Source organism: Mauremys reevesii, linkage group 1 (assembly GCF_016161935.1).
Source record: "Mauremys reevesii isolate NIE-2019 linkage group 1, ASM1616193v1, whole genome shotgun sequence".
NCBI classification, from domain to species: domain Eukaryota; kingdom Metazoa; phylum Chordata; order Testudines; family Geoemydidae; genus Mauremys; species Mauremys reevesii.
This window is the reverse complement of record NC_052623.1, coordinates 354,452,422-354,479,821: the sequence shown is the minus strand read 5'-3', so window position 1 is coordinate 354,479,821 and position 27,400 is coordinate 354,452,422. Positions and strand designations below refer to the sequence as shown.

Below are 27,400 nucleotides of genomic sequence, written 5' to 3'. Positions count from 1 at the left end.
GTGTCTCCGCCGTGCCGTTTTGGCGGGAGCGTCTGTGAGGCGCGATGGAGGCGGCCGAGGCGCCAGCGCGAGCCGAGGCCGGCGTACTTCCGGCCGGCAGTGCCCCCATCCGCTAGCGCCTGCGCCACCTCCCAGCCCCGCTCCTGTGGCAGGAGGAGGCGCGAGCGCGTGGCCATAACGGCTGGGTGCCGCACGGGAGGGTTGCCAACCCTCCAGGCTTGGCCTGGAGTGAGCCTCCCGGAATCGGCATCCGTTTCCCGGTGATTATTAAAAGCGGGCCAGGAGATTTTAATGGGATATTTTAAAAAATGACATTCTGGCACGTTGGGGAAAAAAATCTCCCAGAATAGCTTCAGTCAGCGTTGGCAACCCTAATGGTGACACGTAAGCATGACAGTGGTGCATTGGCGCCTGGCTGTAATGGTAAAGTGTAACGGTACAGTGACACGTCAGCGAGGCATTGGAGCGTGACTGTAACTGAACTGTGCCACACCAGGGCCGCCCAGAGGATTCGGGGGCCCGGGGTCTTTGGCGGCAGGGGGCCCTTCCATTCCAGGACCCGCCGCCGAAGTGCCCCGAAGACCCGCGGCGGGGGCCCCCCCCCGCCACCGAATTACCGCCGCCGAAGTGCAGCCCGGTCTTTGGTGGTAATTCTGTGGCGGGGGGCCCCCGCCGCGGGTCTTCTGGGTACTTCGGCGGCGGGTCCCGGAACGGAAGGGCCCCCCCACCGCCGAATTACCACCGAAGACCGAGCTGAACTTTGGCGGCGGGTCCCACTCCGTCTTCGGCGGTAATTCGCCAGCGGGGGGTCCTTCCGCCCCAGAGCAGAAGGACCCCCCGCCGGCGAAGACCGGGAGCGAAGAAGCTCCTGCGCCTGGCCCCACAAGAGTTTTCCAGGCCCCCCAGAGCGAGTGAAGGATCCCGCTCCAAGGGCCCCAAAAAACTCTCGTGGGGGCCCCTGTGGGGCTCGGGGCCTGGGGCAAATTGCCCCTCTTGCCCCCCCCTCTGGGCGGCCCTGTGCCACACGCTGACACGTCAGTGTGACTGAAGCATTGGCGCCTGGCTGTAACTGTACTACAGCGCCACACGGTGACACATCAACGTCACTGAAGCATTGGCGCCTGACTGTAACTGTACTACAGCGCCACAAGGTGACACATCAGCGTGACAGAGGCGCATTGGCACCTGGCCATAATGGTACAGCGTCACACGGTGACCCATCAGCATAACAGTGGCGCATTGGCGCCTGGCTGTAACGGTTCAGTGCCACGTGGTGACATGTCAGCATGATGTTAGTGATACGTTGGCACCTGGCCGTAATGTTCCGGCACCACATGGTGACACATCCACATGACATTAGTGAAGCACTGGCATAAGAACACAACATAGGAACATAAGAATGGCCATGCTGGGTCTTTAGCAATGGTCTTTCTAGCCCAGCATCCTGTCCAGGGCCGGCTCCAGACCCCAGCGCGCCAAGCACGCGCTTGGGGCGGCGTGCCGCGGGAGGGCGGCAGATGGCTCCGGTGGACCTCCCGCAGGCGCGCCTGCGGAGGGTCTGTTGGTCCCGCGGCTTCGGTGAAGCATCCGCAGGCGTGCCTGCGGGAGGTCCACCAGAGCCGCGGGACCAGCGGACCCTCTGCAGGCACGTCTGCAGGAGGTCCACCGGAGCCGTGGGACTGGCGACCGCCAGAGCGCCCCCCGCGGCATGCCGCCCTGCTTGGGGCGGTGCAATTCCTAGAGCCGCCCCTGATCCTGTCTTCCATCAGTGGCTAATGCCAGATGCTTCAGAGGGAATGAAGAGAATAGGGCAGTTATTGAGTAATCTGTCCAGTCCCAGCTTCTGGCAGTCAGAGGTTTAGGGACATCCAGAGCATAGGGTTGCATCCCTCATCATCTTGGGTTACAGCTATTGATGGACCTATCCTCCATGAACTTCTCATTCTTTTTTGAATCCAGTTATACTTTTGGCCTTCACAACATCCTGGGGCAAGAAGTTTCACAGGTTGACTGCACTGTATGAAGAAGTATCAGAGGGGTAGCCGTGTTAGTCTGGATCTGTAAAAGCAACAAAGAATCCTGTGGCACCTTATAGACTAACAGACGTTTTGCAGCATGAGCTGGATGCAAGTGGTGGAAATTTCCAGGGGCAGGTTTATATATGCAAGCAAGAAGCAAGCTAGAGATAATGAGGTTAGTTCAATCAGGGAGGATGAGGCCCTGTTCTAGCAGTTGAGGTGTGAAAACCAAGGGAGGAGAAACTGGTTCTGTAATTGGCAAGCCATTCACAGTCTTTGTTTAATCCTGAGCTGATGGTGTCAAATTTGCAGATGAACTGGAGCTCAGCAGTTTCTCTTTGAAGTCTGGTCCTGAAGTTTTTTTGCTGCAGGATGGCCACCTTAAGATCTGCTATTGTGTGGCCAGGGAGGTTGAAGTGTTCTCCTACAGGTTTTTGTATATTGCCATTCCTAATATCTGATTTGTGTCCATTTATCCTTTTCCTTAGAGACTGTCCAGTTTGGCCGATGTACATAGCAGAGGCATTGCTGGCATATGATGGCATATATTACATTGGTGGACGTGCAGGTGAATGAACCGGTGATGGTGTGGCTGATCTGGTTAGGTCCTGTGATGGTGTTGCTGGTGTAGATATGTGGGCAGAGTTGGCATCGAGGTTTGTTGCATGGGTTGGTTCCTGAGCTAGAGTTACTATGGTGCGGTGTGCAGTTACTGGTGAGAATATGCTTCAGGTTGGCAGGTTGTCTGTGGGCGAGGACTGGCCTGCCACCCAAGGCCTGTGAAAGTGTGGGATCATTCTCCAGGATGGGCTGTAGATCCTGATGATGCGCTGGAGGGTTTTAGCTGGGGACTGTATGTGATGGCCAGTGGAGTCCTGTTGGTTTCTTTCTTGGGTTTGTCTTGCAGTAGGAGGCTTCTGGGTACACGTCTGGCTCTGTTGATCTGTCTCCTTATTTCTACTGTAGTTTTGAGAATGCTTGGTGGAGATTTTGTAGGTGTTGGTCTCTGTCTGTGGGGTTAGAGCAGATGCGGTTGTACCTCAGTGCTTGGCTGTAGACAATGGATCTTGTGGTGTGCCCGGGATGGAAGCTGGAGGCATGGAGGTAGGCATGGTGTTAATGTGACCATCAATTATTTGCACCGTAGTGTCTAGGAAGTGGACCTCCCGTGTAGATTGGTCCAGGCTGAGGTTGATGGTGGGGTGGAAGCTGTTGAAATCATGGTGGAATTTTTCCAGAGTCTCCTTCCCATGGGTCCAGATGATGAAGATGTCATCAATGTAGCGTAGGTAGAGAAGGGGCGTGAGTGGACAGGAGCTGAGGAAGCGTTGTTCCAGGTCAGCCATAAAAATATTGGCATAGCTGTGCCACTGATCTGGAGATATATATTGTCATCAAATTTGAAATAGTTGTGTCTGAGACAGGAGATCTACATCACTCACTTCACCTCTCTACAAAGGAAAAAGGACTGTAAGCTGTTTAAACTCCTACCTGCCACATGGTAACCCACCCAGCAATATCGTCAATCTATCCAACCACACACTCAGCCCAGAAGAAACGTCTGTCCTATCTCGGGACTCTCTTTCTGCCCTGCCACCCCACCAACATGATACAGTTCTCTCCGACTCAAAGAATACTTTCAGGACAACACTGAACAGCGCACTGATACACAGTTACCCTCCCACCAACAGCACAAAAAGAACTCCACATGGACTCCTCCTGAGGGTCGAAATGACAGTCTGGACCTATACATTGAATGCTTCCGCCGACGTGCACAGGCAGAAATTGTGGAAAAACAACATCGCTTGCCTCATAACCTAAGTCGTGCAGAATGCAATGCCATCCACAGCCTCAGAAACCATCCTGACATTATAATCAAAGAGGCTGACAAAGGAGGTGCTGTTGTCATCATGAACAGGTCTGACTACCAAAAGGAGGCCGCCAGACAACTCTCCAACACCAAATTCTACAGGCCACTGCCCTCAGATCCCACTGAGGAATACACTAAGGAACTGAACCATCTACTCAGGACACTCCCTACACTAACACCGGAACAAATCAACATACCCTTAGAGCCCCGACCAGGGCTATTCTATCTACTGCCCAAAATCCACAAACCTGAAATCCTGGACGCCCATCATCTCGGCATTGGAACTCTCACTGAAGGACTGTCTGGATATGTGGACTCTCTACTCAGACCCTATGCCACCAGCACTCCCAGCTATCTCCGTGACACCACTGATTTCCTGAGGAAACTACAATGCATTGGTGACCTTCCAGAAAACACCATCCTGGCCACCATGGATGTAGAGGCTCTCTACACCAACATCCCACACGCTGATGGAATACAAGCTGTCAGGAACAGTATCCCTGATGATGCCACAGCACAACTGGTTGCTGAGCTCTGTGCCTTTATCCTCAGACACAACTATTTCAAATTTGATGACAATATATATCTCCAGATCAGTGGCACAGCTATGGGCCCACAATATGCCAATATTTTTATGGCCGACCTGGAACAATGCTTCCTCAGCTCCTGTCCTTCTCTACCTACGCTACATTGATGACATCTTCATCATCTGGACCCATGGGAAGGAGACTCTGGAAAAATTCCACCACGATTTCAACAGCTTCCACCCCACCATCAACCTCAGCCTGGACCAATTTACACGGGAGGTCCACTTCTGCAAATAATTGATGGTCACATTAACACCACCCTATACCGAAAACCTACCGACCGCTATGCCTACCTCCATGCCTCCAGCTTCCATCCCGGGCACACCACAAGATCCATTGTCTACAGCCAAGCACTGAGGTACAACCGCATCTGCTCTAACCCCACAGACAGAGACCAACACCTACAAAATCTCCACCAAGCATTCTCAAAACTACAGTACCTGCACGAGGAAATAAGGAGACAGATCAACAGAGCCAGACGTGTACCCAGAAGCCTCCTACTGCAAGACAAACCCAAGAAAGAAACCAACAGGACTCCACTGGCCATCACATACAGTCCCCAGCTAAAACCCTCCAGCGCATCATCAGGGATCTACAACCCATCCTGGAGAATGATCCCACACTTTCACAGGCCTTGGGTGGCAGGCCAGTCCTCGCCCACAGACAACCTGCCAACCTGAAGCATATTCTCACCAGTAACTGCACACCGCACCATAGTAACTCTAGCTCAGGAACCAACCCATGCAACAAACCTCGATGCCAACTCTGCCCACATATCTACACCAGCAACACCATCACAGGACCTAACCAGATCAGCCACACCATCACCGGTTCATTCACCTGCACGTCCACCAATGTAATATATGCCATCATATGCCAGCAATGCCCCTCTGCTATGTACATCGGCCAAACTGGACAGTCTCTAAGGAAAAGGATAAATGGACACAAATCAGATATTAGGAATGGCAATATACAAAAACCTGTAGGAGAACACTTCAACCTCCCTGGCCACACAATAGCAGATCTTAAGGTGGCCATCCTGCAGCAAAAAAACTTCAGGACCAGACTTCAAAGAGAAACTGCTGAGCTCCAGTTCATCTGCAAATTTGACACCATCAGCTCAGGATTAAACAAAGACTGTGAATGGCTTGCCAATTACAGAACCAGTTTCTCCTCCCTTGGTTTTCACACCTCAACTGCTAGAACAGGGCCTCATCCTCCCTGATTGAACTAACCTCATTATCTCTAGCTTGCTTCTTGCTTGCATATATAAACCTGCCCCTGGAAATTTCCACCACTTGCATCCGAAGAAGTGGGTATTCACCCACGAAAGCTCATGCTGCAAAACGTCTGTTAGTCTATAAGGTGCCACAGGATTCTTTGTTGCTTGTATGAAGAAGTACTTCCTTATGTTTGTTTTAAACCTGCTGCCTATTAATTTCCTTGAGTGAGCCCCTCGTTCTTGTGTTATATGAAGTGGTAAATAACACTTCCCTATTCACGTTCTCCACACCGTTTATGGTTTTATAGACCTCTATCACAGCCCCTCCCCCAGTTATCTCTTTTCTAAGTTAAACAGTCCCAGTCCTTTTAATGTTTCCTTGTATGTAAGCTATTCCATGTCTTTAATCATATTTGTTGCCCTTCTTTGTAGTTTTCTCAGTTCTGTTCTCATATATCTTTTTTGAGATGAGGTGACCAGATCTGCACACTCAAGGTATGTGTGTACCATGTATTTATATGGTGGCATTATATTTTTTGTTTTATTATCTATCCCTTTCCTAATGGTTCCTAACATTCTATTCACTTTTTTGACTGCTGCTGCACATGGAGTGGATATTTTTCCGAGAACTATCCATGAAGACTCCAAGATCTCTTTCTTGAGTAGTAACAGCTAATTTAGACCCCATCATTTAATATGTATAATTGGGATTATGTTTTCCAACATGCATTATTTTGCATTTATCAACATTGAATTTCATCTGCCATTTTGTCACCGAGTCACCCAGTTTTGTGAGATCTCTTTGTAACCCTTTGCAATTAGCTTTGGATTTAATGATCTTGAGTAGTTTTGTATTGTCTTTAAATGTTGACACCTCACAGTGTTACCAGAAAATTTGGATCTAATTATATTAAGCCAGTGATGTTACCTAAAAATAAAGCTTTTGATTTTAAACCTTAATTTATAATTTATCCAACCTGGTAATCAAGATTGTGGTCCTCCCTAAAGGAACTTCCAGGATATTACCAGGGTGCTTCTCTCTGATATACAGAGGGCTCCCCAAAGTAAGCTAGTCTTGCTGACCCTTGAAAGGACAAGGATACAGCCCTCTGATCAAGAATAGGCACACAAACAGTAATTTCTTCAAAAACAAAAAGTAATATTGATTTAGAAAAATAATTACAGTGTTAGATAAATCAGGAAAGCATAGAAATAAGTATAATAAAGTTACAATTAAAAGAATGAAGTGGCATGGCAACAAAGACAGACTTTATAATATATGACAATATAACCATTCACTTAATATAACCTGTAACATTTCATCAATTCAACATATTATACTTAACTATTTACACTAACATACAATAAGTGCTGATCTAGGGAGGGGACGATCTCATACAGACAACACATAACCAGTTTTATTTACAGGCGGAACTCATACATTCTTGGATTGTAAATAAGATTAGACTTACACAACACCACAGTTCCCTCTGGATCATCTCAAGGTCCTTCTGCTCTGTCAGAGAGTGATGACTACTGGTGGCTTCTCTAGTTTCTAGGCTAAGATACCTCTCTAGTTGCTGCAGTGACTCAACTGCTGTGAAGATATCTGCTGAGGAAGAGCTAATTCCCGAGACGACCAGCAGGAGGTGCTGTTCCGGTGAGTCGTCACCTGCTACAGGTAGTCACTAAAATATGCTGTGAGTTGCGGAATTGCCCAGATATTAGCTCCCCAGAGACAACAACAAGGGAGGTAACCCACACCTGGACAGCCGTTGTCCAGCAAGGGAGCTACAATTCAATGACTCACTTGTGCAAGACCACAACAGGGGAATTGCCCAACCTTGCCTGGTGGCTCAGCAATGCCCAGATATGCTTGGACTAATGTTCTCCAAGCTCATGGAATGAGGATATAAAATGGGGGGGAGGCTGCATAGTTTATCCTTTCTCCTCTCCCACCTACACTGAAGGCAATGGGAGAATACTGGAGCTGAGGAGACTGGTTCCCAGGCTAACAGGGAGAGCCTGCATATGAAAGACTGTAACCAACCTGCAGTATCCAGCAGGGTGAGAAAAACTGCTTAGTTCAGATATTGCCTAGTTTAATAAGGTTGAGAATTTAGACTGTGTGCTTATCTTTTATTTTCCTTTGATAATTACTCTGACTTTTGCCTATAATTTATAATCACTTAAAATCCATCTTCTGTAATCAATAAACTTATTCTAGTGTTTATCCTTATCAGTGGGGTTGACTGAAGTGCTTGGTAAATCTGCTCAGGTTACAAAGGCTGGTGCATGTCCACTTTCCATTGATGAAATGATGAATCAATTAATAAACTTGAATTGCTCAAGAAAGGGTCTTGAGGAGTTGCAAGATAGTATATTCTGGTGGTACAAAGCTGGGAGCTGGGGAGATTTGGCCGGTGCCTTTCTCTGCGTGATTTGGGAGCATTCATACAATCTGGCTGCGTATGCGGCTGCATATGTGGTTGTACTGAGTGGTAACAGCATCTGGAGGGGTTTGCTGCTTGTCACCAGTAAGTTATTGACAGAGACAACCCAGATTAGTGAGTTAAGGGGGCACAGTCCCAGGTTGCACCCTGGCGATCCTGTCACAACAACATTTTGAGGTGAGAAGACTGGGTGGAAGCGGAAGACCGGGACAACAAGGGGAGCAGCAACAGAGAGAGGAACAGTAGGGGGGACCCAGAATTGCAGCTGGCCATCAAACACATATTTAGCAGTAGTAGCTGTGCCAGCCACCCAAAGACAGGAACAGCGGGTGCCCACAACAGGCACATAGTAAGAAGAGACTGTTGTCCTGGGGAAGGGAGGAAAGAGAAGAAGGGGGTGAAGGATGGAGCTATAGAGCCAGCCCATCGGGCTAGTGTGTGATCAAAGGGTTTCAGTTGTTCTGGAAGCCCTTCAATCTTTGATCCGTTTCCCAAACATCAGAACAAAAGCAACAGAAACATAAAAATGGAAACAGAATTTTCGTGCGACATTAGGGGCCCAATCCTAGGAGGCACTGATTTTCCTGATCTCCCATGAACTTCAAATGGAGTTGAAGGCACCCAGCACCTCACAGGAACAGGTCTAAAAACTTAAACACATAAAGTTTGGAGCAAGTGCAACTTCACAACATAATACAATAGGTCTTCTTTGTGCTTAGATTGCACATCCATGTTACTATGGTTCCAAGAATGATGTCATCAACATGTTCTGACCACTTCTTGTGATAGCTCTTGAGACAAATAAATGTCAACAATAGGTTACCAAGGTACCACATGGTGCATTAGAATCCACCCTGACCTCTTTCATCCCATTTCCTAATAGAGAAACGACATTGTGCTGTGTCTTAATCAACTAAACTCAATGGGATTCCCTTTTCTCTATTTTTGGTGGCTTTATTTACATACTGGCCCTGTAGAAGCTATCGCCAGCCAAGAACCAGATTGCAGGGAGTGTGATGGGGACGATGAAGACTTTTGTGGGGTTGTGGGGCAAATCCTGCTTTCATACTGTATTGGCATTTTGGCTATAACTCTCATCAACCGCGCTTATATTTGGGTAAGAGTATTATTTTTTAAATTGATTTTACCGTGGCAGTGCTTTGAAGCCCCAGTCAAGGATCAGGACCCTATTATGCTAGACCCTGTATGCATAATTAAAAAAAAAAAAACCTATCCCTGTCCACAGAGTTTACAATGTAAAAGGATATTTTATTATTATTAATTACTATGCTCCATCAGTACGCTTGGCATCTCCAATGCAAAGAGAAAACATGATCTTTGCTCCAAGGAGCTTATAATCTATTATAAACAGACAGCACATTTCAGACACACAATAAACCGGGGGACCACTAGGAAGTTGAAGATCCTGATTCTAATTTTGCGTACCCCTCTGTAAAAATCAAAAGTACCTCTTTGGAAGTCAGTGTTGTTACAATGGTGTAAAATGGGCACCCAGCAAATGGTGCCAATGAGATCAGAATGAGGATTCTCCCAGTAGTGCTGATGACTCCTTACATACAATGGACCAAATCCTGAAGTTCCTACTCATTTCTTACTCAGGACTTTTCAAAGAGGCTGTGCAAAGAAGAGGCATGTGAATGAAAGCTGCATTGGGGACAGTAGAATGCCCCTATCTTTTTTAAAACCAGTGTGTTATTTGTCATAATTATTTGTTAATCATCAGTTACTAATAGTAAATTGTGCTATGAGGGGCTGAACTGGATGGCTCAGAGGAGTGGTAATGGACAGAGTCCTTTACCTCCACATCAGTGGTACAAGTAAAACTCAAGTTTGTATTGAAAGATGTTGCCACCCAAAGAGTATCTGGTGGCCCATGAGAAATAAATGTGGGGTCTCAGTCCAGTTTCCAGTGGACAAATGTTCTCACCACAAAATTCATTATCACTTATTGGCAGTCTCAGCACAAAGGCCAAAGACACTGAACACTCCTCCCATCACTGGAAGGCTTCTTCCAGGTCAGTATTGAGGCTCAGCAGCAGTGCAAGCTTCTCCACATTGCCCTGCTGCTGCCATTGCTATATGTGTTCTATAGGAATAGTCAACTTTATTCTCCAGGACAGTCAGGATGACATCTTTCACTAGCCCACTTAAGAAACAGTGTTGTCCATTGTTGCAGTATCCACTGAGTAGAAATTATTAAAAATCCTTCTAAATAGCAAACTCAATACAATATATATTTATGTTTTCCTGAAATGCAGATTCTCCAGAAATGCCGAGATGAAGGACTACCTTCTGGCAAAGGGACTAGCAAATCAGAAGGTAAATTTGAGTTCTGTTAGGCTATCAAAAGGGTTTTAAAAAGAGAGATAGTGGACTGAGGATTAAAAAGTAAATGTGATCTCTAAAGAGAAGCGTTTTTAGATGTAAGGGGGTAATAATTCTTCTGTATGAAGCATCAGTGAGGCCCCACATAGAATAATGGGGAAAATTCTCTCATTTATATATGTGTAAATCCAGAATAACTCCACTGAACAGTATGAACTTCACATGAACTCCAGCATGAACAGAGCTGAATTTGATCCAGTGTGTACAGATTTGGGTATCTCACCATTAAAAAGATAGTGATAAAATAGAAAGAATATAAATAAATGCAAAAATTATGATCAACAGATTGGAAGGTCTGAGGTAAAAGGAATCATGGTTAAAGGACTTAAGTAATTGTAACTCAGGGATAGTGTGAATGTGGCAGTCTAACTCCTGGGGAAAAGGGAGGCAGAAACTGCTTGTGCAGGATTCATTGTTTTATTACAGATAAAGTAATAAAACTAAAGTTTTTCAGTTTACATGATACACCGCCCTCCATGCTAAACAATGCTTCCCTAATGCAGGAATTGCCAAGTTTACATGTAGCCAGCTACCATAGACTGCACCACCTGAGTACACACAGTCAGGCTGCCTGCAAGTAAGAAATGAGGAATGAGACAAATCTAATCAAATTTGGTATACAAGATGCATCTAAGCCTTTACTTTTACCTATCCATGATCCTCTTCAAGATCCACCCCGAATCTCTGCTTTGCCACTGCCAGTGTTATGCAATCATTAGGTATCCTGCCTTCTCCTCAGTTCGTGCACAGCATCTTCACTACTACAAAATGAGAGTGGTTGCTGGCCTGCCAACCATGTGAGACTGGTTAATGTCTGGCAGCACAGATTAGCAGGCTCTGAATCCATATGGTATATAACATGGGCCATGAAGGGAGCTATAATATTGCTCTAAGGAGCCACAAGTTCTCTTGCCCGGTTTTTAAAGGAATAAAGTGAGAAGAGAAGGTAGGATCATTCTATTAATTCTGTACAAATACTTAAAGGATATGACCTAAGGGTCAAATTACCCCCTACCCAGGTTATTCTCCTTTTGGAAACAGGACATTCACTAGTGGTGAGTTCCAGGCTCTAGTGGAAGAGCGTGCTGCTTACCTATCCTTTGGAGAGAAAGAAGGAGGATTTGCTCCTCCTGGAACAGACTGGATTCAGCCCCCAAAACCCATGATCCATTGGAGGCCAAGGCTGTCCATGTTTTGGCCATGTATTTGCACAGTGCTTCCTTGCCATGCTGCTATGTGTCCTTGACTGCTGCTGTCCTACAAACTTCTGTTTGGGTGTGTGGAGGTGATGGTATAGCATAGTGGGACAGCTAGTGTACATGAATACAGACAGGATCTCTGCTTTAGGCTCCCCTTTGTCTGAGAAAGTGAAAGGGAACCTCATAAAGGGGAGACCTATTTTCTAAGTTGACTAAGGACATATTACAAGAAGCAGTGGCCTTAAACTAAAGCAGGTCAGGTTAGCATTAGACATACGGGAGGTTCCTCAAGGGAGGCATGGCCTACCGTGTTTGGTTTTTTTTTAGCTATATGGATGTGGTCTGTATTCACTAATGTAAGCTTTGCCCACTGCTGCCTGTGAGGATATATTTTTATATCAGGTTTGCCTACTCTCTGTCAGCCTTCCTAGCCCTTCAAAGGTAGGAGAACCTGAAGGCACTACCACCATGGAGTAAGGGTCACTATGGATTACAGTGCTGCTAAGCTATTTTTCTTCTGTTAGTTCCCAGGGACTCTGTCTGCATGCGTCACAGCAGCTTCAACGTCTGGGATTTCCTCAGCAAGTTCTTCAATGGGCAAAACAAAAAGCACACCTGCCAGTCCGCTGATCCTGCCTTATATTCAGAGGTGGCCGCAGCCTGGGCCTACTTAGAAAGCAAGCAAGCAAGGTTCGTCTCAAAGCTCAGCCAGCAGACTGTCTGTGATGGTGACTCCTCAGACATAAATACCAAGGACTTGGATTCAGGGGCATCCTCGGGGAAGGAAAGTGAAACAGAATATATCCCCACCACAGCTAGCCTTAGGCAGAGAAAGACAGAACTACTGAAGCAAAGGAATACAGGGAGCCACCGGATCAGGGAACAACCCTGCCTTCACTGCAAAGCCAAGAGGACAAGAAAATGGCTGTCCCAGCATTTCTTTAATCCCATGCCACCTCCTCATGGGAAGAGCAGTTCATTAGGAAAGAATTCCTCCAGGGGTACCACCATGTGACTTGCCTTCATTTGAACTATATGTGGGTTTTTGTTTGCTTGAAGCCACTGCACTAGGTAGACAGAACCTGTGTGAAAACACAGCGTGGGAGGGTTCAAGGAAATGACTCATTTCAATAAAACTTGGCTACAGACAATAAATGTACCCAGCACAATGTGCTGGCTAATGTATGTATAAGCGTGTGTTTATTTAAAAATATAAATATAATTGCCTTGGCATGGCCTAGTGAAGACACCTCTTTCCACAGCAGGTGTAACAGAGGAGTTCCTCCATCTTAAGTATAGTGGGACAAATTCATTGAGGAACTAAGCTGAACTTCTGCTGAGTACCAGGGTGCAACAGGGCAAAATGGCAACAACCGTAGTTACAGAAACAGAGCCACTGCAATACAGAAGTGAGCCATACTTGTGAAAGTGGGTAGGGCCAGGCTGGGCAGAGCATATGGCAGTGGAGCTCCTGTGCTTTCCAACAGGCATTAAGGCTGCCTCCAGTGCCACTGGGGGAAACACCATCTCCTTCTTGAGGGCTGAATTTCCTCTCTAGGGCACATAGAGCGTTGCCGGCAAAGCTTTGAACTTGACACCTTCCTGTGCCAGCTTTGCTGAATTTGGCTCAGCCAGGTCCCAATTATCACAACATCAGAGTGCAAAGTACCCTTAGATGAGAAATTACATCCTTATTTGCCCAACTACCTTGAGAGTTTTGACATATGTGGGAATTCAATCATATGGGATTCAGATACCACTTTAGTTGAAGAGGGGGGCCATGTCAGGCCCCATATATAAATATGGCCTTGTTTGCTAGATCATCGGTCTTCTGTTTCTGGCTAACCCTTCAAACATGAGGCTGATTTTGTTCTTCAGCGCCCTTGCTGGGGCTTCCTGGTGCCTAGAAACATTTGTTGGGTGAGTTACATTTTAATAGAAGATCTCTCATTCAAAGGCTATGTTATTCTAAAACCTTTTTATCTTTGAGTAAAATAGTCTGAGTTTAACCCCAATCCTGGGCAAGGGTTGTTCCTTCCAATCCCAAAGTTTTGCACAGCTCAGTTTCAACTGTGTTCCTCAAGCATGAAGATTGATAGCCTCTGTTAATTTTTATGCTAGGTAGTGTCCCTGCAGATTCTTCTCTCTCTCTCTCTCTCTTTTTGGTATAAATGTCTAATCTCTTTCAAAACCTTACTAGAGCAATTTGTATTATAATATCTTACAGCATAAGGTTACAACAGGTTTATTCACACATTGCATTAAAATATGTGCTTTAAACTTATTGCCTTTTAATCTCATTAACCCTAAAATACAATACAAAATCTGATGGATGTCTGCTAGAATGTGGGAAATAGACACCAGATCCCAGTGAACAAACATCCATACATCACAAAAGCCGGTTTAATTAACACATAATTTGCAACTTTCTTGACAGTCTAAGTAGAGTGGCCAAGGATTGCTGGATACTTCTCTCTCATCAGGGGTGGCTCTAGCTTTTTTGCCACCCCAAGCACGGCAGTCAAGCCGCCTTCAGCGGCTTGCCTGCGGGAGGTCCGCCGGTCCCACAGCTTTGGCATACCCACCGCCGAATTGCCACCAAATCCGCGGGACCGGCGGACCTCCCGCAGGCAAGCCGCCGAAGACTGCCTGACTGCCGCCCTTGCAGGGACCGGCAGGGCGCCCCCCGCGGCTTGCCGCCCCAGGCACGCACTTGGAGTGCTGGTGCCTGGAGCTGCCGCTGTCTCTCACATTAAGGGTGGTCCCACCAGATTTAAAATGAGGTATATTAGCAAGGGAAACTTCCGCCACCGCTGTTTTCCTTGCTCTGTCTGTTCTGTATAAGCTTCTACTGTATGACTGGAAGCCAATGGACAATAGAAAAAAATAATTACTAGCTAAGATAAGAGCACAACTCAGCTGGCAGGTTTGCACTATCAGAGATGCAGACCTCCCAGCTGTAACAGCAGAGCTACACGGGAACATGTACTGGGCTCTATAGTTATTATTATGATTTAATATTTATATTACAGTAGCTTCTAGTGGCTCCAGTCAGAGCCCCATTGTTCTGGGTGTTATAAGACACATTCAAAGATACAGTCCCTGACCCAGAAAAGCTTACAATCTAAGAAGACAGATTACATACAAAGAGGAGAAGGGGGAGAAAGAAAGATAAAATAAAATAAATGCAAAATGACTCTCTTTTGGTCCATCCTGGAACCTTGTCAGCACTGAGTTTTCATGAGATTATTGGCCTTTGAGACGCCTGTCTTTTGACGCTGGAGACAAGAATGGAGAACTGCATTATATATAACATCAAACTGTAGAGCTGATTTAATAGATTCATAGATTCCAAGGCCAGAAGGGACCATTGTGATCATCTAGTCTCTCCTCCTGCATAACACAGGCCAATTAATTCAAGCTTCAAGTCCCATAGCTGTGATTGAAGTACAGCATATATTTTAGAAAAAGGTCCAGTCTTGATTTAAAAATGTCCATTGATGAAGGATCTACCACAACCCTTAGTAAGTTGCTCCAATGGTTAATTACTCTCACGGTTAAACAATTACACATTGTTTCTAGTCTGAATTTGTCTAGCTTCAATTTCCATTCATCCAATATGGTTATTCCTTTGTATACTAGACTGACGAGCTCTCTGTTATCATATGTCTCTTCTCCACGTCAGTACTTACAAACTGTGATCAGTTCACCCCTTAATCTTTTATTTGCTATGCTAAATATATTGAGCTCCTTGAGTCTCTCACTATAAGGTATGTTTTCCAACTCCTTAATCATTCTCATGACTCATCTCTGAAGCCTCTCCAATTTTTCAAACTCCTTGAATTGTGAACACGAGAATTAGACATGGTATCCAGTAGCGGTCGCTCCAGTGCCAAATAATACAAAGGTAATATAACCTCCCTATTCCCACTCAATAGTTCCCTGTTTATATAATCAAGAATCACAGCCCTTTTAGCATCATGCTGGGAGCTCATGTTTAGCTGATCATGGCCTCCAAATCTGTTATAAAGTCACTGCTTCCCAGGATAGAGTCCCACATCCTGTAAGTATGGGCTGCATTCTTTGTTCCTAGTCATATGACCTACAACTGGCTGTAATACAAATATATTGTTTGATTGTCCTCAGCTCACCAGGCATTCCAGATTGCTTTGTTTCAGTGGCCTGTCCTCTTCAGACCTTACCACTACCCACATCTTTGTGTCATCTGCAAACTTTATCGATAATGAATATTTTCTTACAGGTCATTGATAAAACTATTCAATACCATAGGGCCAAGAACTGATCCCTGCTGGACCCCACTAAAACATCAGCGTTGATTTCCTGTTTACAGTTAAAATTTGAAACCTATTAGCTGGCCAGTTTTTAATCCATTTAATATGTGCCATGGTGATTTTGTATCATGCTCGTTTTTTAATCAAAATATCATGCAGTGCCAAGTCAAATGCCTTACAGAAATCTAAGTATATAACCTCAATACAATATTACCATTATCAGTCACATTTGTGATCTCATCAAAAAATGACAGCAAATTAATCCGAGAAAATCTATTTTCCATAAACCCATTTGATAAGATTTATTTCATTTTTTGTAGCGACCAGGTTCTTCGGGTGAAGGCAAACAGTGAAGAAGAGATTAACAAACTACAGCTGTTAGAAACACTGGAGCATCTTCAGGTGTGTCATTACACTTCCTACAGGCATTTGTTAATCTTTCAGATTGTGAGTTCTTCAGGGCAGCGATTGTGCCTCCCTTTCTTTGTTTGGAAATTGCTTATCACAATGTGGGAACTGCCATAAATAAATAATAATAATAATAGGATAGAATAATAAAAATGTAGGGCTGGAGGGGACCTTGGGAGGTGTAGTCCAGCCCTCTGCATTGAGGCAGGACCAACATCCCTGACAAGTGTTTGTCTAACTTATTCTTTAAAAGTTCCAATGATTGGGATTCCACAACCGTCCTTGGTCCAGTGTTAACTACTCGTATAGTTAGAAAGTTTTTCCTAATATCTAACCTAAATCTCCCTTCCTGCAGATTAATCTGATTACTTCCTGTCCTACCTTCAGTGGACATGGAGAACAATTAATAACCGTCCTCTTTGCAACAGGTCTTCACATATTTAAAGACTGTAATCAGGTTCCCCCCCCCCACTCAGTCTTCTTTTCTCAAGACTAAATAAAAGCCCAGGTTTTTTTTTACCTTTCCTCATAGTTGAGGTTTTATCTTTTTTTGTCACTCCTCTCTAGACTCTCTCCAATTTGTCCACATCTGAGGCCCAAAACCGAACACAGCACTCTAGCTGAGACCTCACCGTGCCGAGCAGAGTGGAACAATTACCTCCCATTGTTACATATGATACTTCTGTTAATTTACCTCAGCATGATATTTAGTCTTTTTCACAACAGTGTCACATTGTTGGTTCATGCTCAATATAAGAGGCATGATCTAGTAGTCTTAGCCCCATCCTGGAAACAGGCACTCCTGAGTTCTAATCCTGTGTCTGGTTGCACCTGACCTAAAGCATGTCACTTTAAACCTCTGTGTTTCAGTTTCCTCCTTTTAAAACAGGGATGATAATATTTATTACTGGTCTTCCACTGGCATTATGATAATTAATGTATGTATTGTGTTATGAGGAAGATAAGCATGATGTAAAACGCTAGGCATTATAGATTTTATCAACATTGATGAGAACTTCTCTTAAAATTAATCTATTTTATTTATTTGTATTATATACATGCAAGATAAAATATGCAACACTATAAAAGAAGCAAAAGCAATGTGCATAGTATCATATAATCATCTATATATGGAGCATTTCTTGGAATTATAGCTGGTAAATGGAAAATATAAGACAGTCATAATAGATATGGTACTAAATCTCCTGTCACTTATGCTGCTGAAGTGCTGTTGCAGTCAATGAAAATGCCAGCTTTTGTCTTTCCACGGGCCTCTGTTACCATATTTGTGAAGTGAGGACAGTAATATTTGTATGTTGCAAGGGTGTTGTGAAGCCCAGTGATGATTGTTTATATAGTGATTTGAGAGTCTCAGATAATAGAATATGCTAAAGTATGAAGTGGTGCAAAACCAAACGTGTTATCCCAATTTGGGGGAGTTAGAGATTTTCGGGGCTTCTTGAGAGATGTTCCCCAAAGTCCATTTTTCTGAAATGATTCCCTAATCTGTATTGTTTATCTTCTCTTCAGCTTGATTTCTGGCTACACCCCTCAAACCCAGCACTTCCTGTGGATATTCGAGTCCCCTTTCCCAGTCTCCAATCAGTCAAAGTCTTCCTGGAGTCCCACCACATCGAGTACTCTATCCTGCTTGAAGACCTGCAGGTAGACAAAAGTACTTCACTGATGCGTGATTTACCTCCCTAATCCCTGCATTTATGCTCATTGATGTTATTTATGGTAGAAGTAGTACACAGCACTAAAGATTCCTAACTCTCATAAGCCTACCTGTACCAGTGCAGGTTTCCCTAAATCTTGTGAAAGCCAACTACAGATCTCACAACAGTACCAGATCAGTGATGCAGGGTCTGTTTTAAGTTCTTCCTTCCACATGGATAGGCTTCATTTTACTATTCTTTGTAGACCCTGTATTTAGCTATTAAAAGTCTGACTACATTTTCCAAGAACAGCGTTGGCTCCCCTCAAGTTACTAGAACCCTACATCACAGTGTGAGAAAAACATCTCTCTTGGGCGTTGAACTGCGGGACTCTTGACAAGCTGTATTTCCAACAGACCAGATAAATCACTGTTAACTCTTTGCAGTAGCAACCTTGTTCCTTTTTCAGGAATTCTGACACTATCCCCATTCAGCTTAATGAAACTTAATGTTGACCATTTAAATGTTACCTATTTCACTGCCGATGAGTTTAGTGGAAACATCCAGCTGTTCTGCAGTTGTGTCTGGAGTCTGACACCGGGGGCAGAGCTTGTGTGGGGTGCTGCCACTTCATTTCCCAATTCTGACACTTGACTAAAATCCTACCGAAGAAGTTGGCCTTCCTCACAGATTTGAATTGCTTGGTTTAGGTCATAGTAGAGGAAGAAAAGCAAGAGATGGTCAACAATCAACGAAGGGAACGTGGCACGAATAATTTCAACTATGGAGCTTACCACCCCTTAGAATCTGTAAGTATTTCAAATTCAGCTCTTTGGGAGAGAGATTATTTAATTCTATCCTGCTTTTGCATGTTACCTCCACTCAAACATTCTTTATAAGTACCGTATGTTGAATTCCTTCTTGGCTTCCTTTCTGCATTCTCCACAGTGGTTTTAATATCTGATACCATTACAAGTAGGTCAGTTGTGTTTTATAATGAGTTTATTTAGGACTCATCACACTGAGGGATTACTCTCAGTTGCTAAAAAGTAGGAATATTACAAGCGGGTGCTCAACAAACCTCTCCACACAGCTCTGCCAATACTTCTCATTTTGTTACCCCTGTTATTCCAGTCTGGGGCCCACACATAGCTCGATCAATGTACTTTAATCCAGGCCTGCAGCATCTCCATTCCAGTGCTGGGCTCCCACATTATTAGGCTAGGTCTGGTTGTATGCGTGGTCTGTTTTGCTGCTACAGGAACCGGGGTACCAGACTAGAAGGAGCAATGTCTTGCAGGTCCTATTTTGCTGCATGATGTGGCCTGCTGTGTCTTGATGTACAGCTATTGAATGTCACACTTATTTTAGATAATAAAAATGCTAAGTGTATACGGTCTCATCAAGTTAAAATATGTCTGATTTGGATCTCACGCTGTTTGTTTGTTTTTACCAGTGTAACTCTATTGACTTCTGTGGAGTAACTGCAGATTTACCTTGGGATGAATGAGAACAGAGATAGGCCCACTAAGTGCACCAGAAAAGTGATTTTATACAACTTTCTTCCATGTGACATTGGTTGTGACCAACAGTGTGCGAGTTTAGGGTCAGAGATGACAGACCATCTTCCACGTTGCTCTAATGATCAGTCTGGAGATAGTGTTATCCCAGTACCAAGGAGTGAGGACTCAGGTCCCTGCTTTGGGAGAATGGCATCAAATAATACCCTACAGGGAACCCCCTTTTCTTACCTACACACAGAGCAATGTTGGGGGGCTTTAGAGGAAACCAATTCTAGCCCGTCTCAGCTAAGAAAGGTCTACCGTGATGCAGAGCTTTTGAGGGCAAAAATTGGGAAGTAAAGAGGTGAAGAATGAGGGGATCCTCTTCTCAGAAATATGCAGTCCAAATTGTTTTTGTGTAGGGTCTTTTTTATAAACTGCACCCCAAAATGCTTTGCAGAATTAGATAATTCCACATCAGAGATAGATAATACTGAAGGAGAGAAAAATGAAGCTGTACAGGCAAGAGAGAAGAGAGGTGTTTTGTGATGGTGGAAAGTAAATGGAAAGTAAAGTGGAGAAATACAGGCAGGCTGCAGGAAGTGAGCACTACAGAGGAGAAATCTCTCACATCAACACAAGGATTAGCATAAAAATATTTGATAGCATATAAACTCTGTCATTATTTTAAATTTTAGATTTATGCAGCATTGGATGATCTTGCAGCTGAGTACCCCAGCCTTGTGAGCAAACAGGAGATTGGAAAGTCTTATGAAAAGCGGCCCATGTACATTCTCAAGGTATTGTTCCTGTGCATATAACAACAACTTTACATTTCTCTAGCACCTGTCTGTCCAAAACATCCCAGAGCATCTAAAGAGAGAAATCACTCCACCCACCACTAAGCTGCTGCCACCGCCGGTCGTTAATGGGACAGCTGTTCAGCAGAACCGAGCAACCCTTTTTAAATATAACTTTGCCAAGGTGATACTGCAGAAAGCAGCTTTATGGAATTATCCACATTTGAATTTGGCCAGGACCCTGGGCCAACACCCTGACTCTTGCAAAAACGTATTATGGGATCTTTAATCACTGCAAATCATCAGAACCTTGTGTGTATGCCTCAGGGACTTCAGTACCTTTGAAAAACTGGAGCCTTGGTTTGCAAAAATAGAACAAAACCCTGACTCATTCCAAATATTGGCTTTGTTCAATTTACGTTGGTCCAAATGGAAAAAGCACCCATCATGGTGAGATTGAGTTTAGCTTTAGCTTTAGGTGTGGCACCCAAAGAAAGATGCTTCATTTAAAATATAAACACTTTAATTTTTTTTGGCTCCTGGCTGACTTAACAACAGATATGAATAATGGGCACATTTGGGGGCTGGTGAAGATATGATGTGTGTAAACAGCGGCTTCCTCATCAGAAACAGAGGAGGACAGGGAGCAGATGCTGTAGCAAAAACTGCAAATGACAATGTTAGGTCAATGAACTGGTAAATCTGGCAAGATTACCAGCAGCATTAAGGCACATATCCCATCACGATGTCTGATTCTCCACTCCATTAAAACAGTTTTATGCCATTCAGACCCATTGCTTTTCCATTATTTCCGCTATTTCAGATGGAAAAAAGAGTGGGATTGGAAGTGAGAGGACTCGCGCTAGTGAGTGTTTTTAAAGTTTCTGTTTCATTTTACAGTTCAGCACTGGAGGAACCAACCGTCCTGCCATTTGGCTCGATGCCGGTATCCACTCCCGAGAATGGATCACCCAGGCAACTGCACTGTGGACAGCTAAAAAGGTTAGTGGATTGACTTTCTTTTCTCCTGGGATGGCTCCTGACTATTATTGATTGATAAAACATTTAAAAGAATACATTGCCTATATACAGCACCTTTCATGAAAAGATACCAGAATGGTCTACTGTATATACTTTGCCAACCAAGGTTTATAGGGATTGCTTCACCCATCCATGAAATACACCCACTTCTGGGGTGGAACGTGGCAGCTGTTTCACACTGCACCGAAATTTTAAACAGGTAGTGAAAAATGCTGTAAACAAACTGTAAGGGGAATTTTAGGTCAGAAAAATGTAATTTGGTCAGGACATCAAATTTAATAGCCCTACTCTTGTGAAAAGTCACATGGGATCTTTAACAGCAAATGTCAGTAATTCAGTTTTATGTCTCATCTGCACTTCCAGCAACACACTGACTCCTATCACTACATTGAGACATTAATTCATTATTGCCTCTGAGAGAAAAAACAACACCTACTGTGAGAAAACAGCTTATTCATAAATCTGCAGTATATTTTACACAGATCAAGGGCTTGATTCTCCATTCTGACTTCTTAGTGTGTTACAGCGATTTTGCACTCATTTTGCGCAGGAATAAATGATTACATGGCATGCAAGGCAGGAGAGAATCAGGCCCTAGATGTTCTTTTGTAGATACATTTTTATTTCCTTTCTACTTTGAGCATATACTGTAACCCAGCCAGAATTAGGTACAGTATTAACATGGCAAGTATTGTAAAATGATCTAACATAACCCAGAATCAATTATATTGATTTTTATGCAGTTAATAATGCTTTACTTGTCTGTAGCACTTTTTATCTAAAGATCTCAGATGGCTTTACAGCAATTTATTTCAGTCTGATACCTCCTCTTTGTGGTAGGTCAGTCTTACTAGCCTCATAACTAATGGGAAACTGAGGCACAGAGAGGTTAAATGACTTGCCCGAGGTCTCACAGTGAATCACTGACAGAACTGAGAATAGTATCCAGGAGTCATGACTCCCAATGCTGTGCTGTCACCACTACCCTACACCTGTACAATTACATATTGTTTAGAGACAGTCACACCAATACAATAGATGACGTACCAACAAGACAGGACCTTTTAAAGTGTCTCTTATTTGTCATCAGGTTTCAGGGCTCACGTTCCACTGAAATGAATAAGGGTGGTTCACACCCCTCAGAGCTATTGTTTCAGTCTGTGGTCTCAGAAAGAAAGAGTCGCACTGGGAAGGTTATCTTTGCCAACAAAAGGGCCAAAAAATTAAATTATTTTAAAACGAGAGCTTAAATTTTGCGGAAAATGACTAAGTCACCAGAGAAATGCAGCTGTATTGTACACCCCAACCCTGCTTAACCCAACCCCAGTACATAACTATTACAGTATGAGCATTTGGGGAAGAAGCGACTCTGATAAGCATGTTGGAATGTATTTCATCTCTGCTTAGATTGCATCTGAGTATGGGAACAATCCATCCGTCACCTCCCTGTTAAACAGAATGGACATTTTCCTGCTGGTTGTCACAAACCCTGATGGATATGCATTCACTCATACCAATGTGAGTAACCACAGTGTGATTACATTTCCAAACAGAATCAGGCTCTTCTGGAAGCTGGGCAATGATCTGCCAGGCCATCAAAGAATGGAAAGTTTTGTTTTAGAAAAACACGTTCAGCCGATACATGTTTAGCCTTGTAAAGGTAAATCACAATAGGGTAGGGTCACCACAGAGACCTGCTGAGCCACCTAATCCATCGTTGTTCCCTCCTGGATATTCACCAGTGCTTCCACTGCTTCCCTTGGTCCATCCCCCTTGCCAGTCTAGCAGAAGTCACATTAGGCTTCTCTCTTGCACTTACGGATTCACAGATTCCAAGGTCAGAAGGGCCAATTGTGATAATCTAGTCTGAGCTTCACTTATAGGTGAATGGTAACGATTCCTGAGTGGAAGCTTTAATGAAATCACCAAGCTTTGCTCCTTTTGAACCCATTATGTTGCTTTATTTCAGAATCGTATGTGGCGGAAGACACGTTCTAAGAATTCAGGGAGCCTGTGCATTGGAGTTGATCCAAATAGGAACTGGGATGCAGGCTTTGGAGGTAAAAGAAGAGCTTTCATCTACAGTTGTCACTACCGAAGCTGTTTCCCTTCCATGTACCCAGGGCCGGCGCAACCCATTAGGCGACCTAGGCAGTCGCCTAGGGCACTAACCTTTGGGGGGTGGCGACCGTGGCGGCCGGAACTTTGGCCGCCCCCGTCGGTGGTGATATTTTGGGAGCGGGACCTTCCGCCGCCTCTGCCGCGGGCGCCATTTCGGGGGCGGGACCTTCCGCCGCCTAGGGCGCCAAAAAAGCTGGCGGCGCTCCTGCATGTACCTAGTCATAAGGGAACAATCTAGGACTTTTTAAAAGTGACATGCAAAATATAGGCATCTGTACCATTATAGGGCTGAATGCCCAGAGTATGTCAGGCTAAACAGGGCATCTAACACATTTACTAGTTCAAAGGATTTTTTGCTTAGGTTTCAATATGGTCTAGCTCTGCTTGGATCAATGTCTCCTTCATCAATGTGACATCCCTCCCAGCATGCACTCTGCTGAGGATGTCACATCAATCACTGACTTCCTCTACTATTGGCCTCTAGACAGTCAGGTAAATGCATTATTTACCTGGAGGCCTGGAAGGATTCTATTTGGTTGCTGTTGTTTTTTAATAAAATAAGATGGATAAGATCAACTATTTTCAATTTCCCATGTTATTATTGACTTACATTTCTGCATCAGCTTGGAAGAAAAAAGTCTATCAGCTCACATGTTGTATACTCAAAAGTTAATGGATCAGATTCTGATCTCTATTATACGAGTGTAAATCCAGGGTAACTCTACTGAAGCCAGTGGAAGTTCCCCAGGTTTACAATGGGGTTACCGAGATCAGAATCTGGCCCAATGGATGTAGAAGCCAACATCATAAGAGATTCAGAAATAAAATAGTAAAAGCTGATAGTAATCATATTTCATAAGAGTAATTTCTTGATTGATTGTCAGGGAGCAAAAGAAGGCATGAGTTATCTATCAATCTGTCTTTTTCTAATTTTCACTCTCTCGAAATACTTTTCTATCATCTATCAGTACGTTAGGCCTTGTCCCTGAGAAAAGATCTGTTGCTAGAGTTTTCACTGTACAGTATTAGGCAACTTCATTTTTGTGTCAATCTGCATTGAATTCCCTTGAGTTATAGTTTTACAGATTTACCTTTGATCCTCACTTGCACCAACAGGCCCTGGAGCCAGTACCAACCCTTGCTCTGAGTCTTACCATGGACCCAGCGCCAACTCGGAAGTGGAAGTAAAAAATGTCGTAAACTTTATCAAGAGCCATGGGAAGATCAAGGCCTTCCTCACCCTTCACAGCTACTCTCAGCTTCTGTTGTTCCCCTTTGGGTATAAGTGCACCAACCCTGCTGACTACAATGAGCTGGTGAGATACAGCAGCTTCTTGACCCTAAGCCTTTCTCTGTCCTGACTGAGTTGCCTAGGGTGACCAGACAGCAAATGTGAAAAATCGGGACGGGGGTGGGGGGTAACAGGAGCCTATATAAGAAAAAGACCCAAAAATCAGAACTGTCCCTATAAAATCGGGACATCTGGTCACCCTAGAGTTGCCTTTCATATTTTGAGTGTTAGCCAAATATTAAAATGACATTTTTAAGACAATAATCATGGGCTAAATTCTCCCCTCACATGGATAAGAGCAACTCCATGTGGCTCCTCAAGTGTGATTGAAATAAGAGTCTGACCCCATACACTATCTTTAAAATCTGAACCTTCCCTCCTTCATTGTTTCGCTTATGGCTGTGACTTTGAACATGTCTCTAACATACACATTCTTCAGGTGGTCTTTCTTGCTTACTCCACTCATCCATCTCAACATTCGTATTACATCATTTGCTCATGTTTCTTCTCGGTTGCCCAACACTTAGTGCCATAAGTTAAAACTGGACTGACCACCGTTTTATAGACTTTGCCTCTTAATCTTACTGGTATCTTCCTGTTACGTACTATACCACTTATCTCTCTCCATTTGATTCTAGCTCTAATTTCATCCTCCATTTCCCCATTTTCCTGGATTCTGGAACCCAGATACCTGAAACTTTGTATTTTTGGTATTGTCTGACCATCTAGTTTCAAGGATAATTCTTCACTGTTCACCTGATTGAAATTACATGCCATATACTCTGGTTTTCCTCTGCTTGTTTTGAGCCCATGTCTTGCTGTGAGGGAGCGCAGGCTCAGATGGTTTGGTCCTGACAGCAATCTGGGTAGGAGAATCCCAACAGATCAAGACTGAAGGAAAAACACAGAGAGGCCGACCCAAAAAGTGATGGGATGTTATAAAGGAAGATTTGTTAGCAGGTGGTGTGGCAAAGGATAGGACATTGAACAGTATCAGAGGGGGAGCCGTGTTAATCTGGATCTGTAAAAGCAGCAAAGAGTCCTGTGGCACCTTATAGACTAGCAGACGTATTGGAGCATGAGCTTTTCGTCAGACATTGAACAGATCATTTTGGAGGGAGAGGACTCATAGAGTGGACTCTATTTGATGGGATTAATGCAAGGAAGAAGAAGACAATATCTTTAAAATAGAAATCCCTACTTGTGTGAACAGGTGGCGTCTCACCACCCTGTTCCCAACACAGGACACTCACACACATTGGGTCTAGTCCCAACTTTCTGGTTCTCTTTAAGTACGAGAACATCCACAGTTACATTAGATAGGAAAAATAATAACAATATTAATATTTTTAAGAACTACACACCGCGTATGCGTCAAACCATACGCCAACCACTAACTAATGAGAATTTGGAAGAAACTTTCCCAATGGGGACATTATACTATAATTATCCACAGGGCTTTCTTGCACTTTCCTCTAAAGCACATAGTACGGGCCACTACCAGCCAGGATACCTCCGAAAATATTGTAAACATGGTGGATGCTGCAGCTAGTGTCCAGCTATACAGCAATTCAGACATTAATAGATTCAGTACAACTAATTTTTGGTGGGTGAGGGTCGGCTCTAAACCAATTTGGATGTTTTCTTAAATGAGGCTTTTGGTAGAAACTCTCCCCTGTTTTAGTTTGAACGTTTAATCTTCCTAATCTGACTTCTTCCTGACTCTTCTGTGATCCCTCTAGAACACCGTGGGGAAAGCAGCTGCCAGTGCTCTGGCTTCATTGTATGGCACGACATATAAAGTTGGGACCATTTGCTCAACTATCTGTAAGTATTGAGCAGTTCTGCATTTGATGGGCTGTAGTGGGGGAAGGGTCCACTCCTCCCTCCTCAAGGTGGGGACTTCATCCCACTGGAAGGGCCATCCTTGTACTGATGGGTCAATGGGATCCCTCACTAATTGCCAACTGATCCCCCACAGGCTGAACTAATATCTGACCCACACCAATGTTAACTTTATAGGGCCTACTCCCAGAAAATCAATGCAGTCTGAGGAGTGCACACCCAGCCCTAGTAAGCTCCTTTACTTCCTCATATAGCACGCAATCCTGAAAGGTACCAAGCATGCTCATATCCAGTGGACTCCATCTACTAGCCAGCACTGGTGCATCTGGACACAAGCCAGCTCACCCAGTGTGGTTTCTCTCTCTTTTTCAGACCAAGCCAGTGGAGGCAGCATTGACTGGTCCTATGATTATGGCATCAAATACTCCTTCGCCTTTGAGTTGCGAGACACAGGTCGCTATGGCTTCCTTCTGCCAGCCAGTCAAATCATCTCTACTGCAGAAGAGACCTGGCTAGGTCTGCTGAAGATCATGGAGCATGTACGAGACAATCAGTAATAGAAGTGGGGAGGCAAATCAACAGTATAAAAAGGATGAAGCCAACAGTAATTTAGAAAACAAACCCCAAATCTGATTCCTTTGTACTAATGTAGTAGTATATTCAGCTGATGAAAAGCCCTGTGTATGT

General features: G+C 44.2%; 2 protein-coding genes across 3 annotated transcripts; both read left to right on the top strand.

Moving 5' to 3' along the window:
- Window positions 1-27,400, top strand: LOC120395444 (carboxypeptidase A2-like). 2 transcript variants are annotated; one of them, XM_039519877.1, is made up of 11 exons: window positions 1-260; window positions 16,368-16,449; window positions 17,986-18,120; window positions 18,824-18,922; window positions 20,314-20,415; window positions 21,316-21,417; window positions 22,864-22,974; window positions 23,426-23,516; window positions 24,694-24,893; window positions 26,611-26,695; window positions 27,086-27,400. In XM_039519877.1, the coding sequence occupies exons 4-11, from the start codon at window positions 18,851-18,853 to the stop codon at window positions 27,268-27,270; spliced, it is 948 nt and encodes a 315-aa protein (XP_039375811.1). In that variant the 5' UTR covers window positions 1-260; window positions 16,368-16,449; window positions 17,986-18,120; window positions 18,824-18,850; the 3' UTR covers window positions 27,271-27,400. The 2 variants fall into 2 exon arrangements, with proteins under 2 accessions (XP_039375811.1, XP_039375812.1); XM_039519878.1 differs by lacking the exon at window positions 1-260 and adding an exon at window positions 13,052-13,675.
- Window positions 8,966-12,944, top strand: SSMEM1 (serine rich single-pass membrane protein 1). Its single transcript, XM_039519879.1, has 3 exons — window positions 8,966-9,267; window positions 10,430-10,490; window positions 12,280-12,944. Exons 1-3 carry the CDS (start codon window positions 9,073-9,075, stop codon window positions 12,768-12,770), a joined length of 747 nt encoding a protein of 248 aa, XP_039375813.1. The 5' UTR covers window positions 8,966-9,072; the 3' UTR covers window positions 12,771-12,944.

What these genes read in the sequence shown, in the direction of transcription:
- LOC120395444 (XM_039519878.1), top strand. Translation starts at nt 13,611, where the DNA reads ATGAGGCTGATTTTGTTCTTCAGCGCCCTTGCTGGGGCTTCCTGGTGC. An exon ending in GGCCCATGTACATTCTCAAG is followed by an intron (nt 20,416 to 21,315) that starts GTATTGTTCCTG and finishes TTCATTTTACAG; the next exon opens with TTCAGCACTGGAGGAACCAA. An exon ending in GACCATTTGCTCAACTATCT is followed by an intron (nt 26,696 to 27,085) that starts GTAAGTATTGAG and finishes TCTCTTTTTCAG; the next exon opens with ACCAAGCCAGTGGAGGCAGC.
- SSMEM1 (XM_039519879.1), top strand. Translation starts at nt 9,073, where the DNA reads ATGGGATTCCCTTTTCTCTATTTTTGGTGGCTTTATTTACATACTGGC. An exon ending in TCAACCGCGCTTATATTTGG is followed by an intron (nt 9,268 to 10,429) that starts GTAAGAGTATTA and finishes CCTGAAATGCAG; the next exon opens with ATTCTCCAGAAATGCCGAGA. An exon ending in AGGGACTAGCAAATCAGAAG is followed by an intron (nt 10,491 to 12,279) that starts GTAAATTTGAGT and finishes TTCTTCTGTTAG; the next exon opens with TTCCCAGGGACTCTGTCTGC.